The 24,700-nt window shown below is 35.8% G+C and overlaps 1 protein-coding gene across 2 annotated transcripts; it reads left to right on the top strand.

The window, feature by feature from the left end:
• The first annotated feature begins 909 nt into the window (after nt 1-909).
• Nucleotides 910-24,343, top strand: LOC131150850 (FACT complex subunit SSRP1). Of its 2 annotated transcripts, none has more exons than XM_058101896.1 (17): nt 910-1,222; nt 1,340-1,438; nt 2,615-2,800; nt 4,271-4,376; nt 15,380-15,516; nt 15,730-15,813; nt 15,898-15,992; nt 16,150-16,258; nt 16,350-16,436; nt 16,521-16,613; nt 16,827-17,024; nt 17,164-17,309; nt 17,390-17,537; nt 18,623-18,721; nt 18,806-18,985; nt 23,817-23,895; nt 24,032-24,343. In XM_058101896.1, the coding sequence occupies exons 2-17, from the start codon at nt 1,385-1,387 to the stop codon at nt 24,157-24,159; spliced, it is 1,929 nt and encodes a 642-aa protein (XP_057957879.1). In that variant the 5' UTR covers nt 910-1,222; nt 1,340-1,384; the 3' UTR covers nt 24,160-24,343. The 2 variants fall into 2 exon arrangements, with proteins under 2 accessions (XP_057957879.1, XP_057957870.1); XM_058101887.1 differs by having other exon boundaries at nt 932-1,242.
• Nucleotides 24,344-24,700: the final 357 nt, after the last annotated feature.

The following is a 24,700-nucleotide window of genomic DNA, read 5'->3' as shown; positions in this document are numbered from 1 at the left end:
GCAACTTTAGTTATGTAACTCTACTTATACTAATCAAATACAAAAATGAAAACTTGAGGTCCCATTTTTATCCTGGTTATGCTACTAACCAAATGGGGATTAGTGTTTTTGCGATCCTGCTCATTGCCTTTGTGTTCTTATTTTGTTGCGCCTAAAATTGAAATTAAATGTTATTATCTTTTATGAAAAATATGCTAAAGAATAATAATTTCCAATTTTCCCACTAAAATGCATATTCTTTTTGTATTTCATGTTTGATGATGAAATAATAAGATGAAAAATAACTATTATCTTAATTTTCAAATTCTTTTGTACTCCTCCATATGCTTTTAAAATGACTGCTTCACAAATCAAATGTAACTTTAGAGTTTGTCTGGTATTGATTTCAAGGTTTTTGTTTTCATTTTTGTATGATGAAAAAATATATTATGAAAACACATTTGTCAATTTTTTGTTTCAATTGTTAGTTTAAAAAAAAAAAACTTGAAAACTTAATTTTATGATTTTTTTAAAGACTAAATCATTCATTTTGTACATACTTTTTGATTAGAATAAAAATAAAATGATCATATAAATTTAAAATATAATCAAAATATAAATGTTCATAAAATTTTAAAATATTAACAAATAAGTCATTTATGAAATATTTTTACGATTTTTCAATTGTTCTATATACAATAGCATTGTTATGGTAAAGTGAATTTTGAAATAATAATCAAATAAAATGTAGAATTTAATGTTTATAATTTTGCATTTTTATTATTTTAATTATATTTTGAATTGTTATTTGATTTAATGACAATGTTTATTAACAATTTTAAATTAAAAATATCAATAAAATAAATGATTGATTATTATTAATTATAATAAATTTTCTCTCTTAAGGACAAGATTTGAAGTTGGAATTTTAATTCCTTTCCGACTCCAACCAAACAGCGCACAACTGTTTGTGTGGTATATGCTGCGTGTTGCCTTCACGGCCCCCCTCTATGTCGCGCTTAAAAACTGAAACTGGATGCGCGGCAGACTCTACTAGGGCCTGAGGCCAAACTCCAGACCCCAACTATATTTCTTCTCTTCCCCTTCCCCTTCCCCTGGGTGCTCTCTTCTGAAATCTCACTTCTCAGGCGGCAGCAACAAGCAGGCTGCAGGCCGTCGCAGCAGCAGCTGCAGCAGTAAGCCAGCAGGCAGCAAACCGGCCCTCAGCGGCGCCGTCCGCCAGGTCTCTCCCTTTTTCTCTGTGTACGTGTGGATGTGCCTCGGGCTTTAGGGTTTTAGGTTGTTTAATTTTGCTTTTGGTCCCCTATTACTCATCCATTTTCATTTCTGTTGTTGATAGTTGGCTCGGGATAGCTCTCCAGCTTCCCTCTTTAGATAATCAGCCATGACGGACGGTCATCTCTTCAACAACATCTCTCTCGGAGGTCGCGGTGGAACTGTGAGCTCTCTCTCTCTCTCTCTCTCTCTCTCTAAACAGGTTTTTGTTGATGTTCGTCGATCCGTGACTTAAATGAAATTGAATTTGATTCTTTGTGTTTAGTTATTAGCCATTCAAATTTTGAAACCCTAATTGCTTTCTCAAACCCTAATGTCTGTTTGTTTACGAGACCGTAAACTTTATCCCTTCATCTCTCTCTCTCTCTCTCTCTCTCTCACACACACACACACACACACACACACACCCACGCACCGACCCACGTCCGCGCGCACACAAAATTGGTTCAGAAAATTCTGTTTCTTTTTTTTTTTCTCCAAACCCCAACTCATTACATCTGAAGGCAAAAGGAAAAGCCCATTTTTCAAGTTGTAAAAAATTTTTAATTTAAATTTTCCCTAATTTTGGACTTAAATGGAAAGTTGAGGTATCAAGGTTGTTTTCTGTTTTCTATTTTTGTTTCTCATGGAGGAGAAACAAATTATAAAAGCGTATTTGTTTCTATGGTCAGATTTCTATTTTTGTTGTTTTCAGTTGTTGCCAAAAACTTGAAAATCAGATTTTATGGTTTTTAGTTATTTTGGAAACCTGTTGTCAAAATTTTAATATCCAAAAATATTTTTTTGGATTAAATTATTTATTTTATGCACTTTTAAATTAAAATCAAAATTCAATTATCATATGAATTTAAATAAAAATATACATAAATTTCAAAAAATAGTAATAAAGTCAATTACAAAATGCTTTTACTATTTTTCAATTGTTATGTCGAATAAAATTTTTATTGTAAGTAAAATTTGAAAGTAGAACAATTACAGTAAAATAATTATAATAAGTTTTATTTTTACTCTAGTAGTTCTTTTTAATGTGTATTATTTGTAATTTTATTATTTTAATAATATTATTTGATTTAAAGATGAAAATGAGAATTCTTTAATTAAGTTTTTAATTTTTAATTTTGTATTAGTTTTATAAATGTTAACCAAATAGATTGTTGGTTTCTAGTTTTTAGTTTCTGGTTTCTGGTTTCCGGTTTTTGTTTTTGATTTTATTTTCTCTAATTTTTGACAGTCATACCAAATGGCCCTTGAATGTTTTTGTTGGTTTTCCAAACCTCTCCATCTCCAAGGGGAAAAGCGGAACTTGAACGCTAACCAGGTTTAATGTTGGGAACTGCAGAATCCAGGGCAACTTAAGGTGCATGCCGGAGGTATTCTATGGAAAAAGCAAGGAGGAGGTAAAGCAGTGGAGGTTCATAAGGGTGATGTTTTGGGGGTTACCTGGATGAAAATCCCCAGAACGAACCAGCTTGGCATTCGAGTCAAGGATGGCTTGTACTACAAGTTCATTGGTTTTCGTGACCAGGTAATTTACGTTCTTAATCTAACATGTATTCTATTTTTCTTTGCTGACTGTTGAGATATTTGAACAACGTCCTTCCTTCACTTTTCCTTTATAAAATTAGGTGGTCCTTCTGATGGCTTGGTACTGGTTTGAGCATTTGCAAAGAAATTTATGAGTCCTGAATTATATTCATTTTCTTCTTGTTCTCTCTGTCTCTCTCTCTCTCTCTCACACACACACAATCTGTGAAGTAACAAATAGTTGGGTACTGCCTTTCACTGTTATCCATTCAATGAATATAAAAATATATATCATGATTTGGTTGCTGACAACTTTATCTTAGAGAGCTGAGATACAAATTCAAGTATGGGATGATAATGAATAACAGATAAGACTTGAAAAAAAAATAAAAAGTGTCATGCATGCATGCCGTTTACATGATAGGAGCTGTGCACACATGCGTTGCATAGGAAGTTGCTGCTATGTGGCTGATGTGGGAGAACCCACTGCATGAGGCTTTGCTAACACAGTCAATCAGTCAATTTGGCCCTTTATTGCCCATGGTTTAGTAAACTGAACACTTTTATGGGGCTTAAAATTTTAATGCGTGTCTGAGTCATTGTTGAGTTGGCAGAGTTGGCATTAGCTTTTGCAGTATTGTACTCTTGTTAGATGCAAAAAGGCTTGGACTGCAGATGCCTGGGACAGTGGATGAGACGTGTAATTATCAAGGATGCTGCAGAATTCATGTGTAATCAAGCCTGGATCTGCTGCAAGAAATGGCTTGTTTGCAACTGCAATACTTAAGTTTTAAAATTTTCTGTGCATTTAGCTGTTGTTGTGGTCTCTTTATTGTGTTGTTAGTGTTATCATTGACGAAATTTGCTAAGATTTTTTTGAGACTTTGGGTTTAAGTTTGTTGGACTTTTCCTTGGAAAGTTGAAGCCAGCGCGTTTGTGTTCCCTTTTTGTCACTGTCACTGTAATTCTATTTCTAATCACAAATGTTGAGGAAATCTGCAAGTTGAATTCAGTGGTATGAGCATGGGCATAATTTTATTTCATCCTACTGGCCCAACATGCAATTCATGGTAAATCTGAGAAAATGTACTTTTATGCCATGAGAGTTTGTTTTGTCGCAGTTGGTCATCATTTTGAACATTTTAATGTCAGATCAAAGCATGTGATTTGGATGTTTCTTAGGGTGTTGATTGGTGTTTTGGTTCATTGGATCTTTGTATTTAAGCTTTTTACTAGGTTTGGGGGGACAAGAAGGGTGGTCCTTATTTATTTATTTATTGTTAGACTGTTTGGGGGGGGGGGGGGGGGGCTCTCAACCGCTTATATCTTTATAATTTTCTAAAATTTATGGGTTTTACCTTCCTCGTATATGCATGTGTGAAGATTTAGGATTTTCTTGCAGTTTTTGTATATGGAGGTCTTGTATTTGAGTGGGTCATCCTATAATATTTTTCTAAAACTTGCCCTGCAGGATGTCACTAGCTTGACGAATTTTTTCAGGAACTCTTTTGGGATAATTCCAGAAGAGAAGCAGCTTTCTGTCAGTGGACAGAACTGGGGAGAGGTTGATTTAAATGGTGAGTGAAGTTATTTTTTTGTTGCTGCCTTCCCTTTGTGCTTGTAACTAAATTACTTCTGATTGTTTTTTTATAGAAAAAGAAGAAATGCTGTTAAAGGAGGAAGAATGTAATTAAAAGGAGCATGAAAAATCCTCCTAAGAAAGGAAAATGAACAAAAAAGAAAAAAATCACAACCAAAATAGAGCAGCTTTCCAATCACACTATAAATCTGAAAACCCCCCACCCCCCTTAAGACACCCATCTGCAAAAAACCCAAAGCAAAGTCAGATACTGAATCTAGTCCAAATGTAGTTACCATATCAAGATTTGAATCATGAATCGAAACTCCATTTTTAGGAATCGAGAATTGAATCAAATTGTAAGGTTTGGTACAAATTCCAAAATAGAGTCCAAATTATGTGCATATATTGATATACGAGCAAAAAGAAAAATGGTAAAATAGATTTAAATATTAACAATAAAAAGTCATTTTCATGTGAATGCTTTCCCTAAACAATAAAAAGTAAGGGAATGAGTCAAGAAAAATAACTAAAAAAAATTTGAACTTTATGTTGTTTAAGGGAAGGAATCAAGGAAAAAAAAAAAACTGAAATTATGGTGTTCATTATCAATTAAGAAAAGAATCATATTTCATACTTGAAAAAGAGAAAACAGTTAGCATAAAGAATTTACAACAGTTGAAGAAACTACTAAAAAAACATCTTGAATTTTGGCAAATGACAACACAATGAAACATGAGTGCCCCCTTAGCTGATGAGTGTTCTGTCCCATCTTCTTAGTGGTTGGACACTATACTCCAAGAATGAGTAATGATTCTGTTAAAATGAGACTTAAAGTTCTATTTCTCCTTTTTTTTTAGCATAAAACTGACAGTCAAGGAATGTAAGGTAATCGTGTAAAATAAAATCCATAAAAACAAATATTGTTTTTGGGGTTTTAAACCAATTGTGTCTGTTAGGATATGATAGGTCTAGAATTATGCGAATCAATGGATTCAGATTGATTGACTAGATTCACAGTGTGAATTGATTGATTTGCTAGTAAGGTTCAAATTGATTTGGCGTTGGTTTTTATGAATTGTATGAATCGAACTGTGAATTGTTTGATTCTAACTATGATCCCAAAGCAAAGATGAAGGCATCTTTTTTGTGGTAATCCCACACTTCCAACACTTCATACCATTTCCCCTCCTACCAAAGGCATAAAGGAAGTAGCCAACAAATCCTCCATCAAATGAGGACAACCCAACTTCATACCATTTCTCCTCCTACCAAAGGCATAAAGGAAGTAGCCAACAAATCCTCCATCAAATGAGGACAACCCAACTCTCCCCATAGGTCCAAACAAACCAAAAATCTTGTTTCAAACCCTCGGAGGACAAGAAGAGTGCAAAAAGAGATGGGGATGAGAAACTGATCCTGAACTATCAAAATAAAGAGATCACTCATTTGGAGATAAAGCCTTAGAAGGCCTCCTACTTTGCAACATATTGGTGGAGTTGACTCTGTTAAGAACAATCAACCAAATAAAAGATTTAATCTTTGAAGGGAATGCTGGCCTTCCAAATACAACAGTAAAGCTCAAATGATATGTTTATGTGAATCAAATGATCCAAAAAGAAAAGGCTTAAAACCAACCACTCTCCCCCCCACCCCCAAACACACACACTTACACTTTCACACGCCAACAAAAAAAAAAAAAAAAAAAAAAACAAAGAAAAAAACACAAGAGAATGGAAACCCTTGAGCAAACCTAGCGAGGTTGAGAGTTCATCCACCTCTCTCTTATTAAGAGATCTTTGAAAGTGGAAAGCCCAAAGAAAGACATTCCCCAATTAATGATAAAGAGCGAGGAGATAACCCCATTGTGCAACAAGGACAGGCGCTAAAGGTGAAGAGCATGAATAAAGTAGAATCATCACCTAAATATCTTGGCAAAGCAAATATGAGACCTGTTTACCAAGAGCAAATTTAGTAAATGGGATAAAAAGAAAGTAATATTGGGAAACACATTTCCAATTACTCTCGAAGGAACATCTTATCCCCATATTTGCTTCCCAACCATTCTTGTGCCTGCTAAATTTGCTTTCAATAACTTCGTGCCAAAGAAAAATTTTCTTAAGGAAACCACCATAACCATATACCCAAAAGAGTAATGTTTTTAGACACCAAATTGCCAAGTTTCTCATGGTCCTCTCAATTCTCTTAGCAACACTTCAGGGATTCTGAAAATGGACAAGAAGTACTGAGGTACGAGAGAGACAAGCTTGAATGAGTGTAATACAACCACCTACATAGAAAAAGAGCACTCTTCTGCCCATCAAGCCACCTAGAAATATTCTCCAACACAAAAGCCAAAAATCCAAAATACCAAAGGGTTACCTCCCTAAGGAAATCCTTATTAAGTCAAAGGCCACTCAAAAATTCCACAACCAACTAAAGTGTCAAAATCCAATGTTTGACAATCTCTCAAATTAATACCAGCTATCCCACTTCTCGCCAAATTTAATTCAAGCCTAAAACCATCTAAATAATTTGTAAGATAGTTAGCACATTCAAAATAGATACTAGATTCCATATGATCATCTAATAAAAAATTGTGTCATGAGCAAACTGAAGTTGAGACACCCTACTCCCTCACTCCCTGCTCCTAACCCTCTCATAAAGCTTCTATCCACTTCCTTATCTGTCAACTTGCTCAAAGTTACAACCATGAGAGCAAGCAAAAAAGGAGAAAGTAGATCCTTTTGTCCAACACCCCTTGGTGCCTTTTGAACCAAGACGTAAAAAAAAAAAAGCCATCCTTGGACCACAAGGCTCCCTGCTTTTCAAGGGTAGGGGGAGGGTCATCACGGTTACGCAGCCTTACCCCTGCTTTTATGCAGAGTGGCTGTTTTCTTGGACTTAAATCTGTGACCAAACGGTCACAAAGGAGCAGCCTTACTGTTGATCCAATGACCAACTTAGGTTGACCATTAATAATGACTGAAAAAGAAGCATTAGAGAAGCATCCCCTCGTCCACATCCTACATCCATCGGTAGAACATTTTCTAGCCAAAACTGGACCAAGAATTTGCTACTAACTTGATCATGAGCCTTTTCAAAAAAATCTAGTTTGTTGACAATTCCCCCTTTCTTTCCTCCGAACATCCTTCACAACCTCGTTTGCTTCTAAAATAGCATCTACAATCTGTCTATCGTCCACAAAAGCACTTTGACCCTATGATATAGTCTCTCCAATCACAAACCAAACTATTTGCAAGAACTTTAGCAATAATCTTACATTGGCAATGAGATCAATAGGTCGAAATCGGCAACCGCAATTGGCTGAACTCATTAGAAGTCTTCATTAAGTCATCCCTAATCACATCCCAACAATCTTGAAGGAAATATATGTTGAAACCGTTTGGGCCTAGAGTTTTGTTCTTGATGCAGGACAAATGTTAGAATAGATAGATAGATAGAGCATACTTATGAAACATACAAAGCACATTTAAAACATAAATTTTAAAATAAAACGTAAAACCTTTTATTCTAATGGACAAAAGACAGAAGAGAGAGAGAGAGAGAGGAAGTTTGGTGAAGCTCGAGGACATAAAGGCTCGGATTTCAAATGGTTTGGAATCCGGGGTGAATTAGTGCGGGTGCTCTTTGGGCCCCATTGTTCACTAAATTCAACACTGGATCCTTACAGCACAAATGAGCCGACACAATAGACAAAATGAAATTCTTGCATACTGATGAAGAGAAGAAACATAGCTGCAACTTTTGAATTTTGAGGCAGCATGTCAAAATCAAACTTTTGTTGCAGTGGATGAGTGCTCCTGCATCTTTTGACAAATATTATTTCTTTTTTGAAGACTTCATCTTTGAAGCAGCTTCAACCGTCTGATCTTTCTTATGAATAAATTCGTACTAGTTGTTAATATCTGAACCAAGTAAATTCAGATCAATGGTCTTATGAGAATCACAATCATTAGAAGAATCAAAGTCGTCTGATTCAATTGTGTGATCATCTTGATTAACTTGGACTTCATGTTACTTGATTTAGATTTTCTTGAACAAAGTGAAATAGTGTCATCTTCTTCAAGGACTTTCTTTTTATCTTTTGACTTTGGATATGAACCTTGTAATGGAGAATCATATCCAGAGGCTTGAACAAGCCAGGCACGAACCTTGCCTTCCTGCATGGTAAATTTGTCCCGCCATCTGACCTTGTAAATTCTTCTGATAGTTTTTGAAAAACATATTGAATTTTCTTTTGGAAGAATTATAACATAGTCGTAACAAAAAATCCAGGTTATCATAAAATATGAACAAAATAGTAGAAGGCTTGAAGAATCGTTAGACAGGTCCTAAGGATGATGAAAATTCTTTTGAAACAATTCAAAGTCATTTTGAATTGATTCTGGGAAAATACGTTTTTCAGGACCGTAGAATCTAAACCATGATAAAAACTATTTGGGGAATTTTTTCAAAATCTTTTGATCGAAATGAATAAACCAAGAATGTCTGTAGTTACGAACAAACATGGTGTTGAACCAGGCATCAATGTAATCTTTGTAATCATAGTTTTGAGGACAAAAGACTCCCCGAAACCTTCTTGAGATACGTGGGTGCTTACCCCACTCGGAAGGAGAAATAATTTTCAAAATTTTGAGTTTTGAAAAATTGACTTTTGAAACATCTTGAAGATCATAGTTATGATCTATGAAAACAGAGTTTGTTTCAATTAAAATTAATTCATAAAACTTCCGATCCTTCAGAGGGTCAGGAGTGTCAAAGTGACATCCTCTGAAGAAATAACTTTTGATAACTTCAAAGGGGGAAAATGATTCCCATTCGGGTTCAATGGCAAACAAATCTTCGATGATATTTTTATTACACCCTTTGTAGACTTATGGTGAGAAGAGGAAGAACTTTGTTGGCCTTCCATGATTTCCTTGAATGAAGGGGTTTGGACTGTTGAGGGTTTTGTAAGGGGTGAAAATCTATTCTGAGTTGGGACATCTTTTGAGGAGGTGGCTTTTGAATAATAATCACTTGTTCTTTGTTGAGGCATTTTTCCCCTGTAAGAAATCTCTTGTAAGAAAATCGGGTATTGAGTTGAAGTTCCTTTGATAAATTCAATTTGAAAATCAAAAACTGAAAAGATGGCTTGCCATCTAGCAAAGATTTGTTTTAAAACAATATTTTTGACATCTTTTTCTAAAATGTCTTTTGCACTTTTACAATCGATTCTAAGCAAAAATTCTTTATTGAACAAATCATCTTGAAATTTTTGAATACATAAAACTATTGATAAAATCTCTTTTTTGACTGTTGAATAGTTGACTTGAGGTCTTGACCAGGCACCTGAATGAAATCTGACTAAGGTTTCTTTTGATCCTAACCGTTGTTTGAGAATACCTCCAAATCCAACATTAGAGGCATCTGTTTCTACTATCATAAAGGCTTTTGGATCAGGAAGATTGAGGCAAGGTAAGGTTTTGACTAAGGCTTTGACCTTAATAACTATTTGAGTATGCTCATCTGTCCATGCTGGCGGATTCTTTTTCATTCTTTTGAATAGTGGCTTTAAGATTATCCTTATATTAGGAATAAAATCTGCCACATAATTTAGACATCCTAAAAACATTTGTAACTGATTTTTGTCTTTGATTTCATTTGGAAATTTATCTGCAAACTCTAATGATCTTTGAATTGGAGTTATTGTATTTTGTTAAATATTATGACCTAAGAATCTAACATTTACTTGAAATAATTTGATCTTAGGTTGTGAAACCACAAGTCCATTTCTTTTGATTACTTCAAGGAATATGTTCAGATGTTTGAAATGTTGTTCTATTGATTCAGAGTATACTAAGACATCGTCTATGTATACAATTGTGAATTTTGTGTAAGGATTGAATATTTCATTCATAATATTTTGAAATTCGGAAGGTGCATTTTTAAGGCCAAAGGGCCTTACATTCCATTCGTAATGTCCAAATGGTATCGTAAATGCAGTTTTGTATTTATTTTCTTTAGCAATCTGAATTTGCCAAAATCTAGATTTCATGTCAAACTTTGAAAATATTGCAGCATTACATAATTTATTTAGTAAATCCTTCTTATTAGGTATTGGAACCTAATTCATTGTAAAACTTTGTTCAAAGGTTTGTAATTTATAACGAGTCTTGGGTCTCCACGTTCTATTTCAGCTTGATTCTGAACATAGAATGCTGAGCAACTCCAAGGAGATTTACTTTTCCTTATTAGCTTTTTATCCAGTAAATCTTTAATTTCCTTTTTACAATTTTCTAATAACTCTTGATTCATTTGAATAGGTATTGCTTTTGTAGGTATTTTGTCTTTTGTAAAATCTTTTGTGTAAGGTAACTTTACCATATGCTTTTTCCTAGACCAAAAAGCATTAGGTAAATACTAAAGAAAAAATTCAAAATATTCATAAGACAATTGCAGTAAGTATTGTTCAAAATCCAAATGGAAATGTCAAAATAAATTTTCAATCATTGTTAACCAAAAGTAGAAGTCTAGGACAATCAAGTTCGAGACAATCTGAAGATTTAGGTAGGAAAAGTATTTCAAGTGTTTATACTGAGCCAAATAGATATCATAATTACAGACTCAAAGGAATTAATTTTGAACCTGAAATTCCACAAGGAATTAATTTAATAACTATGCGCCTTACCTTTGTGAGGCGAGTGCCTTCGCCTTGCGCTTCATGCCTTGGCTCCAGGTACCCTTTGTGCTATATATATATATATATATAGAGAGAGAGAGAGAGAGAGAGAGAGAGAGAGAGAGAGAGAGAGAGAGAACATTTGACTACAATGTCTGATACCAATTTGATGCAGATATATATGTCTATATGTATATATATATATATATATATAGAGAGAGAGAGAGAGAGAGAGAGAGAGAGAGAGAGAGAGTGACTGCAATCTGGTTCAAACAATAACTGGACAATAACTTACATGTCCAGCACTTATACCCACTGCTAAGTAGAACACATATTTACATAAAAGCCCCAATAAAACAAGAAATTACAAAATAAATGTAAAGTACTTAAATACACAAAATAAACCTAAATTGACTAAACTTCTAAAATAGCAAGACTCTCCCAAACTAAAATATAAAAACCTAGATACAATATGAACATCTAATATCCTCTGTTGCTGGTTGGTTCTCCATCAGTTCCTCTATCCCAAACACCACTGCCCTTCATTCCCCTCCAAAGGCCTCTCCAAGCAAGTCACCTCGTTAGAAGAAATTGGGCTCCACTCCAAACCCTCAATCATAGGTCTAAACCCCATCCTTTCCTTAAAAAGGCTTGAAGATTCAATCAAATAGGAATCAAAGACTACCTCAACCGCATCCTTGTCCCAAACAAATAAAATTCCAAATCCCTAATGAAATTCCTTCTCATCTTACGATAACCTATGAAATTTTTTTGAATTGCAACCACGCTCCTTGACTCTTGCATTTCATCTTCTGCCTCCAACTCTTTACTTGCCTAAAGACCACCGCTTCCAACTCATTTTTGTATTAGATTCTCTTAGCCTTCTTACACTCCATCAAACACCTTACTTCCTCCTCCTTATCCAACAGGCAGAGGTCAATCTATCATGAAGATAAAAACTAGATTTTTTGGCCCTAATATCCCTATAAACTTCCACATTCTACTTCTTCCACATCACCTTAAGCCTCTTTTAAGTTTTTTCATAATCCTAAAACGTTCCCACCCCTTCCTCACCTCCTCATGCCAAGAGTTCATGAGCAAAGAATGAAAAGATTCATGTTCAAGCCATGTCTTTTTGTACCTAAATGGAGCAGGACCATATTTGACATTGCTAGACTAAAGAAAATAGGAAATGATCAGATGCTGGTCTAGACAAAACACTTGGGAAACTTATCTTTCCATGCACTACAGGACAAAAACCTCTCTATCTTATTAGTGTCCGATCTATCCCACTCATAATCCAGGTAATAGAAGAGCATTGTACAAAAAAAAGTCCCTCAAACCACACTTCTCAAATAAAACTATCAAAATATAACACCCTAGAAGTGGTCCTACCTCCCCCTTTTCTCTCCTGAGAAAACCTGAAAATGTTGAAATTTCCCCATAAAATTCACCTAGGATGTTGAAAGGCATACATTGCAGTTCGCTTATCCCATAAATAAGGCCAAAGAGCTGTCCTCGGAGGACCATAGAGCGACATGATGCACCACTGATCCCTACCTCTAATTTCTAACAACATTGACAGAGAAAACAACCCAACAAGACAAATAGAATTAGCATCCCACACAATCAACACCCCTCTTCCCCTGATGTTCCATTCGAAGGAAGAACCTTCCATTCCTTACATCTACCCTTCCAAATTCTCCTTATCACCCCTATCCACACTGTCAAGTTTGATTTCCTAGAGAAAAACAGTATCAGTAGAACTTCTAAGGAAAATCTCCCTAATTCCCTTCTTCTCCACATCCCCAGACCCTTGGCATTCCAATCGATAATCTTCATTATTTTACTAATTTATCCCCCTCCCACCTCGCCCTTTGATAAAAACAAATAACTCAAAGAGAAAGCAAATTTGTTTAATTCTTTTTGCACCATCTTTTCCATCTCTCTGTCCTAGGAGATGCTACCATTTTCAACTTTTGCCCTAATGGACTCGTTGACTTAAAATCAAATCCTCAAGGAGTTTTGTGGATCCCTATTGCTTCCACCCCCCAGTGGGATAATGGCTATATCCTCTCCCTTATTTAAATCTTTCCTTTTGGCACAAATAAATCTCAGCCGCTTTGAACAAGTTAAGAGTGGTTATAATACCTTTTTGAGGATGGTAGCCCCCTTGAACCTCCAAAATAGGTTCAATCCCAGCTTTCTCCTTGTTATTACCTGAAACCAAATGAAAAAGAGTTCCCCACACCCACCATTTCTGAAGTGCCCTCATTACTTGGACTGAATTCGGAAAATGGATGCTCTAGTCTTTCATCCCATTTCTGCCCTCTACTGATCTAGTAACACACATTAATCTGATTCATGTAAACTCCATGTCATAATCTGACACTGAAAAAACACTCGCTGAACGGGAACAGTGTGATCTGAATGAATGGGCAAATGAGAGTAAAAGCCATATTTTCCTCCATTTCCAGGTAGCAAGGTATATTTGGAATAAATTGTTTTCTTGTTTTGGCGAGGAGGGGGCAGCTCTGGAAACCATTCATGTTTTTTTGATGGTGAAATTTTGGGGTTTTGGGAAGAATGAAAAAGTTAGAATTTTCTGGAACTGTGCAGTGTTTGTATGCAGTTCTGTGGTTGCTCCTGCATAAAAGGAATGCTAGAATTTTCAAAGATCAGAACAGTTTTCCAAACTTGCTTTGGGAGAGAGTTACCATTTATGCTTTTTTAAGCTCATTCTTTTGGGGTTTTATGGGGTCTCTCGCTCTCCAATATCCATAGGGATTGGAAGGCTGCTCTGATGTAATTTTTGACTTATTTTTTGCTTTCTTTTTGGAGGATTCCTTATACTCTGAATTGTAATTATTTCTTCTCCTTAATAGTTTGCTTTGTTATTCCAAAAAAAAAAAAGATCTGAATGAATATGCAAAATCTGTTTATCTGAAGCAAAATCCATAACCTCTTCTGTATTAGATTGAGACCTGGAAGACCTTTCAAGCACCTGCATGCCCATTCATATAGCTATGTCTTTACTCCAAAACCCTTCTTCGTGGATAGCTGATGCCCTTTTGAATCCTTTCACTTATATACATCATTCGAATCACAGTCACCTGTAAACCCCTTGATTTCAAACTCTTGATTCCCTTTAAAAATGCCTTGCACCTCTCATATATGGGCCAGGCCCAGTGTAGGTGTGTCTCATTCAGGTTTGAACAGTTTTCAAGCCCATATTATTTGGCCTCATTTTCCCCTGATTGAGCCCATTAAAATTTTGAATGTGATTTTGCCAATTCACTGAGATCCTTTATTTTTTCGAAATGAATTAAACAAATCTTGAGATCCTCTCCCCTTCCCAACATTACGCCATTCAGTCAGTCTTCTCAGATCATTTTCGACTAACAATTTTGGACCACCACCTCACTGCACCCATGGAATTCTTTGCTGGAGCGGATAGAAGAGCATCTGCATAGGACCTATCCAGACTTATCTGCACCATAAATCTTCCCTTTTTGTTTTTGATTTATCTGATATTTCTTAAACTGCAGTTGCCAAGGCAAAACCACAACTCTCCAACCTTTGATTTGCCCTCTACACTTGCTGAAATGTCCTTCAAAGTACAGAAAAGAATCCATTTGGGAAACGAACTGAGCTGCTTCCTCCTTGATCTAACTCTCCCCAAAGGTGCTGCTTGTTCTTTATTAACTTCATTTGAAAAAGCCCTCCTTCCATCTTGAACACCAAGCCCCAATTACAACCATCCAACCCAAAATGCCCCGACCTAAATGCAGAAATTTTTGAAGCACAATGCATTCCATTTCTTCATTATTCAATCTCTGCGGCTCTGCCACTCAGTTATACGAACTAAATTATTCTGTCAAAACTGAAGATCTTTCTCTCTGCCTTGAAAGAATGATGATACCCCATTTTTTGAAAACTGTTGTTGGTTAATGTTATGCCAGTGGGTTGAGTGAGGTTGCCAGCAAAGATGCAATGTAAAAGGAAGAGATTCTGGGTTTAATGAAGTTAACGCAGTGAGTTTGCCAGCAAAGATGCATTGTTGAGAGGAGATTCTGGGTTTAATGAAGTCCATCCTAGATGAGAGATGAGATGAGAATGATATGGCATACTTTTTTCTTTTGGTGTATGGATAGTTGGTCTCACACAGTTTCAAATCAGCCACCTCCCTCATACAAGTTTTCCTCCTGTTGTGGCTAACTGGCTGCATACTTACTCATGCTTCATTTTAATTGTCACTGTGCTGTCATGCTGGTTTGATGATTTTGATTTTGAAAAATCTTCTATGCCATTTTCAGGAAATATGTTGACATTTATGGTCAATTCAAAGCAAGCGTTTGAGGTGTCTTTGGCAGATGTCTCGCAGACACAGCTTCAAGGAAGGAATGACGTCATCTTGGAATTCCATGTGGATGATACAACTGGGGCTAACGAGGTCTGTTTCTTACAGTCTCTGCTTATAAAATTGTAGCTTATGTTCTCTGATGGGTATGAGGCGTGCAATCTTAATGCATGTGATGCCGCTGGTGCCTGTAGTGATCTCTATATTTAAATCTGGGCTGATAGACTACAGAAGTGGAATCTGTGATAATGTTGTTCGTTGATAATTTTTGTTGCAGTAACTAATTTAATTGCTTTTATCTCACAGAAAGATTCATTGATGGAGATAAGTTTTCATATACCTAATTCCAACACTCAATTTGTTGGTGATGAAAATCATCCTCCTGCTCAGGTGACTTAAGCTTGCTGTATGAGAACTGTTTGCTTACTCATGGGCCATTTTTGGCTGACTTTATGTTAATTTGCATTACTCTAGGTTTTCCAAAAGAAAATTATGTCGATGGCAGATGTTGGTCCAGGAGCTGAAGATGCTGTTGTTACATTTGAGGGGATTCAGATTCTTACACCAAGGTATATGTTTGACAATGCTGAGTGCTAATTGAGGATAATTATTTGTTCTAATAGGAATCATTGTGATCTTTGCTCATCTGTGCATATTATGCTTCTTCTTGGATGTCATTATTTCTTTTCAGATAGGGGTAATTAAACTTTATTAATTTTTTTGTAGGGGTCGTTACAGTGTTGAACTTCATCTTTCCTTCTTGCGGCTGCAAGGACAGGCTAATGATTTTAAAATTCAGTACAGCAGTGTTGTTCGCCTTTTTTTATTACCTAGGGTATTTTTCTTGCCTCATATTATTTTAACATTGTGTATTGATCATGCACACATATTCAAAACTCAAATGAACCTTTTCTCTATTTATGCAGTCTAACCAACCACACACCTTTGTCGTTGTTAGTCTTGATCCACCAATTCGAAAAGGGCAAACTTTGTACCCACATATTGTGTTGCAGGTATGGTTGTTCTGGCCAAGTATCTATTTGGGCTTGGCTTTTTATAGTTCTGCAACTAATTTTTTCATCTCTCTTGTTCTTCAGTTTGAGACGGACTATGTGGTTCAAAGCGAGTTAACGCTAAGTGAAGAGCTTTTGAATACCAAGTACAAGGACAAGTTAGACTCAACATATAAGGTAATTTATAAAACATTGTTTCAATTTTATATTCCATAATTAATGACTCTTTTGTATTTTGGCATAAATAAACTTAAGAAATTTGAAATAAAAATTGTTTGTATCAGTAATGAATCTATTTTGAAATTTATGAGTTTTGGGAGGCTTCGGTTTGTGAATTTGTGGTGTTTTTATTTTTATTTTTTGCATGTTTTACTCGTTTTGATCCGACAGGGATTCATTCATGAAGTATTCACCCTGATATTGCGTGGTTTATCTGGCGCCAAAGTTACTAAGCCTGGAAAATTCCGTAGCTCTCAAGATGGTTATGCAGTCAAGTCGTCATTGAAAGCTGAAGATGGAGTGCTATATCCTCTTGAAAAGAGCTTCTTCTTTTTACCCAAACCTCCAACTCTTATTCTCCATGAGGAGGTACAGACATATAGTTGTGCTCAACTTGTGTGATATATATATATATATATATTAATAATTTTATCTTATTTGTTGATTACCTGTTATGTGAGAATCTTACTTGTTGGGTTTTGTTTTGGCTTTTCTTTATTAATATTAGATTGACTACGTGGAGTTTGAGAGGCATGCTGCTGGAGGCTCAAATATGCATTACTTTGATCTACTTATAAGACTAAAGACTGAACAAGAACATCTTTTCCGAAACATTCAGAGGAATGAGTACCATAATCTTTTTGATTTCATCAGGTTAATACATGTATTTTTCCCCCTCAAAAAAGGATAGAAGTTATTGTGATGCAAAGTACTTACCATTTGGTAATATGCAGTATGAAGAAATTAAAAATCATGAATTTAGGAGGCGTTCAAACTGCAGAAGGGGTTGCTGCTGTTCTGCAGAACGAAGATGATGATGCTGTTGATCCACATCTTGAGCGGATCAAGAATGAAGCTGGGGGAGATGAGAGTGATGAAGAGGTAATTTATTTCACTTTTATGCATTTCTGGGTTGAATCTGCTGTGAACTTATTATTATTGAATCTTGTTGGCAGGATAAATATTTTGTTGCTGTTTGGTCTCCATATTGCATCTGAAAATAGTTGTTGGTTATTGTTTGTTTCCATTTCCTCAGCATCAAAATTGCATTAATTAAAATGTGTTCTTTTGCATTGCACACTAGCTGAGAATAAAAAATGATGTGGCACTTTTTTAAACTTTTAAAGAACATAATTGGTTTTATTTGTTGTCAAAATGCACTGCCGCGAGCTGTTTTGTAGCTTTATAACATGGATGCAGGATCAAGATCTGGCTACAAATTCTTTCTTTTATTTTTTCTAAAATTTAAAATCTCTGTTTTATTCTTCTCCCATGACAGCTGGAACTTCATTAGTTTTAGCCAATTTAGATTACAATCTCGCATGATTGGCAACACCATAGATGTGACCTGCTTTGACTGAATTTTGCTTTAACCAGAAACAACGATGAAATCTTTTGTAAACGTGCCACTAGTGTCTTCTTCACCCTGGCCATACTAGTGCCCCATACTAGCACTAGCAACTTAGTAGGGCCTTGGAGGTTGCTTGTGAGCATGCTAGCATCTCTATCACCAAACCATAATCCATGGCCTAGCATTACTACCTGTAGGCTTTAGCAAACCCCAGCCTGCGATTTAATTCTTATTTTCGTCAACTTCGTTTGCACAATTTAACTGTTGCTCCAGTCATTGCCTTCAGATTATCCAGTTCTTGGAGGGGGGAGGGAAGGTTGACAACAGAATCAGAACAAGTTTTCTATTTTTAAGCGAACAATATAAGTTTTTGTTTTCAAGACATTTGAAGGTCTTGAATGTTTTTATTAGTTGATTTTTGATCTGGTTCAAATGCCATCATGAGATTTTGATGTAGCATGTGCATGTGTAGAGGAAGGGGGGATGGGAGGGAGACTTTTATAGTTGCACCATTTTGACTTCTAAAAGTTTCTGAATTAAATGGAACACTGCCTCTTTATGCTCAAACAGGTTTTATCAAAGTATCAAACTCATTTCTAACATGTTTCCCCACCAGGATGAAGATTTTGTTGCTGATAAGGATGATGGAGGCTCTCCCACTGATGACTCTGACGATGAGGATTCTGATGCTAGTGAGAGTGGAGGCGAGAAAGAGGTATGCCATTTCTGTTAGTTTCATTTGATCAATCTATATACATCTTACATTCTTTGTGTCCTCATTAAATGAATGGTTATGCAGAGGCCTGCTAAGAAGGAGTCCAAGAAAGAAGCATCTTCTAAGGCATCTTCTTCTAAGAAGAGGTCGAAGGATGTAGATGATGGTGGTTCAAAGAAGAGAAAGCAAAAGAAGAAAAAAGATCCAAATGCACCAAAGAGGGCCATGTCCGGTTTCATGTTTTTCTCAAAAATTGAAAGAGAGGTGGGTTATTTATTTATTTATAATTTTTATAGATTTTGATTATACTTTCTATGTCTAGTTTCAAATTTATTTCTTTAGTATTGGATATGTTTATATGTACCTTTAACTAATATGAGGCTGATCGTCTTTATCAAAAGAAAAGCATTAAAAGAGAGAAATTTATTGAAGTTGTAAAAAAATATTTAAAGGGAATGGAAAGGTATGAAAGGTAGAAAGCAAGTTGTCCTTCAACAGATAAAAAAAGCCAAAAAATCACAAAAGAGATGAATCTTCTTGCAATCAATCGATGAAAGACATGCTTTGATGTCAAAGTCCAAAGAGAAACACAGTAAAAGACTCTTATCCTGTAACAAGTGGAAAGGTTCTAGCATTGTTTTCCACTCTAAGCCAAAAAATGGCAAACCAACCAAGCACATTTTACGAAACACTTTTGAATTGAGTTTTGTTGAAACCCCAAAACTTTATCATTTAAAAAAAAAAAGCTATCCAAGTGTGAGGAGCCGGCATACCTCTCCAGCAGAGGTAAAAGGAGTAGACAGCTGCCTAGCCTGAGAATGAAGAAATGAGTGTTTTCACTTGTCTCATTAGGAACTGTTACTGGTTATTGTGGTTATTTAATATTATTAATGTGTAATTGCTATGTTAGTGTAAAAAAATTGCTATGTTAGTAATTGCTAGATATAAGGGCATTATGGTCATTTTCATGCACTCGCATATATTATAAACAGATGGAGAGACTTATCTTTGTTATAAGATCTTCCAGTTTACCCAATGCTCCAACATGTTATCATAGCAAGCTCTGATCTAAGGCCCAGTCCGCTTTTGTTAAAGAGTCAAATTCTATATGCAGTTCTGGTGGCTAATGAAGAGGTTGTTAAAAGGAGAGATAAACTGGGCATTATTTTCAAATTAGATTTTGATAAAGCTTACAATATGGTTGATTGGGGATTCCTGGATAAGGTGATGATTAAGAAGGGTTGTGGGTTCTTATGGCGTAAATGGATCAAAGGTTGCCTTAGTTTGGCCAACTTGTTTGTTATAATTAATGGAAAGCTTAGGGAGTGGTTTGGGATGTCCAGCGGGTTAGGACAAGGGGATCCATTATCTCCTTTGTTGTTCACGTTGGTTGTGAATGGTTTGAGTAGGCTTTTGTCGTGTGCTCAGGAATATGGTATGATTAGGGGTTTGGAGGTAGGTAGAGATATGGTGGTGGTGTCACTTACAATTTGCTGAAGTTCGTATTTTCATTTTACAGAGTAATATTGTGAAGTTTTGGAAGGTTTGTGCACTGCCAAAAATTTTTGAGAAGATTTCAAGACTGAATTAATTTGGTTAAAAGTGGTTTGGATGGCATTAACTTGAGCAGTAGGGAGTTGGAAGGTTTTAGATCTCTTACGGGGTTGCAACTTGCATTCTTGGCTCCATATCATATCATGGCCTTCCTCTTTTTGGGTAACCCGTCGTCCGCTGCTTTTTGGGGATCTGGTGCTTGAGAGGGTAGGGAAGAGATTAGAAAGGTAGAAGAAGGCTTATGTTTCTTTGGGTGGCAGGACTACTCATTAGTGTTTGTCTCTCAAATACTCCTCTTACTACCTCCCTCTTTTTAAAATTCCTATGGAAGTAGCTGAGAGTTTAGAAAGCTTATGAAAGATTCTTTGTGGTCTGGCATTGGGGAGGATACGCGGGATCGTCTCACTAGTTGGAAGGTGTTTGGGAGACCAAAATTGGAGGGAGGACTGGGCATCTGTAGTTTGGTTTCTAAAAAAATTTCTTCAGTAAGCAAATGGTTCTGGAGATTCCCCTTAGGGTCTAGTTCCTTTGGTACAAAGTAATAAGATTATCTATGGTATTCATAAAAATGGGTGGGATGCTAAGGGGACTGGGAATTGGTTCTCATGCTTGCCATTGGAAATTTCTCTCTCAAGTTTTTGGCTATTTTTGGGTGGATGGGAGTTCACTGGAATACCCTTTGTATCAATTGTATAGACTTTCATCTGCACATAATGGTCCTTATTTTGCATTTTATTCTTATGAGAGGGGTCTTTTGTATCAAGACTTTTATTTTTTCAAGAGTCTTAATGAGAGAGAGAGAGAAGTGCTCGCTTGCTTACTGAGTGTTCTGTATTCATTCATTTTCAAAACCAGGGGGATATTATTTGTATTGGGGCTCTTCGGATTCTTTCTCTTCTAAGTCTTCTTTTGTTCATTTGACTAAACCTATCACTCCCTGTCATTTTCATCTGTATAAGTAGTGTGGAAGGCTGTTGTTCCCTTCTAGGATTTGAGCTTCCAAATGGGCTGGCTCTGAATAGGGTTAATACAAATGACTTGCTTCAGATTAGGAGGTCATATAAGGCTCTCAGTTCTCACGTCTGTTTGATGTGTGGCAAGGGAAGTGGGACAAATTGTCATTTATTCCTACACTGTGAGGTGGCAAGGGTGCTGTGGAATAATTAGTTTTCTTACAGTGGTGAGGATTGGGTGGCTCCAAAGACTACTTACAAATTCATATCAGTACAGTTTTGGGGCTTCGGGAGGAAGAGAAAGAAGGAAAAGGTTTTGGTTTAGTGTTGTTTTTGCTATATATGGACTCTTTGGCTTGGAAGGAATGCAAAGATATTCAGAGATCATAAGAATCCAATGCATTTGATTTGGGGAAAGCTTCATTTTTTGGCTGCATTTTGGGCTTATTCTTTTGGGGTTTTTAAGGGTAGTTTGCTGCCCGATATCCAGAGGGATTGGAATGCTGCACATTGATGTAAATACTTTATTTTATTTTATTTTTTGTTTTTGTTTTTGTTTTTTGTTTTTTTTTTGCTGCAGAGGATGGCTTGTCCTATTTTTCCTGTAATTTATTTTATTCTTTCCTGTAGTATTGATAAAAAAAAAAATTCTGACCTAAACCAAGTGCATAGCTGTCAAGCCAAACCCTAAACCTTGTAATCCTATGTAAACCTGCCACTAGAGGAGGATCATCCGCACCAATAGAAAGCAGAAGCAATCCCATATACAGCAACAGAACATACTGGCCGAAAGGGCTGCGAAATTTCAGAGGGAGGCCCATGCGCCTCCAAATGTCAGCCAGCAGTGCTGGACTCATGTGCCTGTGTGCTATTGGCACTGTTTTTGCTTCAATTTCATCCTGAATTATCTTAAATACTTTGATGTTCCTTAATATCAAGTTGGTCAGGCCTTTTGTTCAAAGATTTAACCTTTTTTACTCTTTCACTCGTGGCATTTTGCAAATGGCTGTTTGGCACTGTTAAGGTTGTCTGTTAGTGTCATGAGGTTGTGGCAGTGTGTGTTAGTTTTGTGGGACTCTGGCAGTGTTATCTTAGTTTGTTTGTGACTTGTTCGTAGTTGTTTTAGTTTGCCTTGTTCATGGTTGTTTTGGCTGTCAACCTTGTTTATTGTGGTCTATTTGTGAATGTTGGGATGAAGTCCATGAATTCCAGAAGTATGTTTCCTTCATCGTTGCCACAGAAAACAGCCAAGAAGTTGGACAGAAAGAATTATGTGCAGTTGTCTGAGGCCGTCAAGATCTATTTGACAGGGTTAGGTAAATCCGAACACTTGTTTCAATTTGGGAGAAGCCTATAGGTAGCAGATATTGGTGCCAGCAGCAGATAATAATTGTGGTGTTATTGGTTGGAAAATTTTTTTTCTTGTGGGGTTAGCATGATGAGAGAAAATGCTTAGTGGCTTCTAGGCTGCCAGTCTACTACAGTATTAGTCGAACTGGGAGATTGATTTTTTAGTCCTATTTTTTTGTGTTCTTTTTCCACTTTTTCCTGTATAAAGCTTAGAAATTCATTTTAGTTGTAATTTGTAATTTTTTATTCATTTTAAAGCTTATTTATTTTGATATTTAGTGTTTTTAATAATCAGTCAATAAATTTAATTTTTCTCTTGTTAAAATGGCACACATTTGCATATTATAAGTTCAGTTTTATTTTTTATATTTTTATTACACAGATGAAAACATGTTCTGTTACATTCCATTTATGTTTTTGCTTGAAACATGCACGTTGTGTATTTTATATTTTGTTATATTCATGATTTCTTATCCTAAATGTCACTTATAATCAATAGAGCAGTGGAAAGTTGCTAGTGGATGCTTCTTCATGGTAGCAACTAAAAACCAAGATTGACATCCAAATGTAGTATAGGTTATATTTTAGATTGATTAAAATTTACCATAAATCATTTAAAGCACTAGTATGTAGGCTTAGTTTGTTTATGACAAGACGTGATCTGTTACTCATTATGTAACATTGCAATGGCTGTGACCATTATACGATGACCAATACTGTTGGACTGCCACTATTTTTTTAAAATCATGCTTTCAACACTTTCTTTCTTGTATATACTGATTTTACTTTTTTACCACTGAAAAAAGGGGGGAGACAATTGTGGAGGAAGCTGCATAATTTATCAAGCTGATTTTCCTTTGATTGTAGTGATTTTTCCTCAATATCTGCAGCTTTGGACTCAATTCTTGAATGGACAACAAGAAAAACACTCATTTTGTGCGTGGAGTAGTTTGAATAAGCTAATGTTATATTGCAACTCTTTAAAATTTGTTGGGAGGAATAGTTGAAATGATTTTGTTCAGAGATTTGAGGATTCTAACTTTTTTGTGCATGGGGATGTGTGGGAGCTTTAGGTTTCGAAAATTGTAATGGTATGAAGTGTGAATTTGGAGGGTTTAGGTTCTATGGTGATCATTTATTAATAGCTGTTCTATTATTTATTATCTTTATGCTCTACTGGAATTGAGTTTAAGGGTGCTTGCTCTTCAATATTACATTACATATCTTGTTGAGTGCAGAACTTGAAGAAGACCAATCCTGGAATTTCATTTACGGAGGTGGGGAGAGTGCTTGGAGACAGGTGGAAAAAGATGACAGGTATTATGGCAAAATCTCTGAGATTTTGAAATTTTGCTTTTGTATCTTTCATGATATCATATGATTCATTAATCTCCTGCCATTGATTTACTCTGAGGTTTGTTAATTTGAATGTCCGATTTTTTTTTGTGCTCAGTGGAGGAAAAAGAACCCTTCGAAGCGAAGGCTCGTGAGGATAAGAAACGTTGGAAAGATGAAGTGAGTGGCTACAAGAATCCACAGCCAATGAACATCGACTCGGGGAATGAATCTGATAGTGCTTAAGGTTTTTTGGTTGTTGGGGAAGTACTTCATCTGTTTTTATTTTTATTTTTTGCCTTCTTGTTTTGGTTGTCATCTATACATACAAACACCATAGTTGGATGCTATCATGAACTCCTTCCATATTTTGGAAGATTACTTCTGTTCCATGTTTAGAGACAATATGAATGCTTCCTTTTCTCTGCAAGTGCACGCTTGGTTGGAATATATATGAATAGAATAGAATCAACTACGTGGCTTGATTGCTTGCGTATTCTTCCTCGAATTCTTATATTCCATTTTTGCTACCCAAATGTGTTGGAAGAGGCCTCTCTTGTTTACCACAATCAATCTTTCATGCTCTTTGCATTCTTATGATCCCCCCTTTTTGTTTTTTTTTGACCTAATCATATTATTCCATTTATGTTTTGAATTTCATTTTACCTTTTTGTAATTTAATTATAATTCCTTAATAACATTTTTGAGGATTTTCGAGCAAATTAATGGGATACCATGTGATATTTTATTTTCAATTTTTCTTTCATAAATTTCACAATACTATTCT

This window comes from Malania oleifera, chromosome 1, assembly GCF_029873635.1.
Source record: "Malania oleifera isolate guangnan ecotype guangnan chromosome 1, ASM2987363v1, whole genome shotgun sequence".
In the NCBI taxonomy this organism is placed as follows: domain Eukaryota; kingdom Viridiplantae; phylum Streptophyta; class Magnoliopsida; order Santalales; family Ximeniaceae; genus Malania; species Malania oleifera.
This window is presented reverse-complemented; position numbering and strand designations above follow the sequence as displayed.

Excerpts from the sequence above, each read along its gene's own strand:
- LOC131150850 (XM_058101896.1), top strand. The coding sequence starts at position 1,385 with ATGACGGACGGTCATCTCTTCAACAACATCTCTCTCGGAGGTCGCGGT. Across the intron at positions 1,439-2,614 it reads TCGGAGGTCGCGGTGGAACT|AATCCAGGGCAACTTAAGGT; the intron begins GTGAGCTCTCTC and ends TGGGAACTGCAG. Across the intron at positions 15,993-16,149 it reads ATTCAGATTCTTACACCAAG|GGGTCGTTACAGTGTTGAAC; the intron begins GTATATGTTTGA and ends ATTTTTTTGTAG.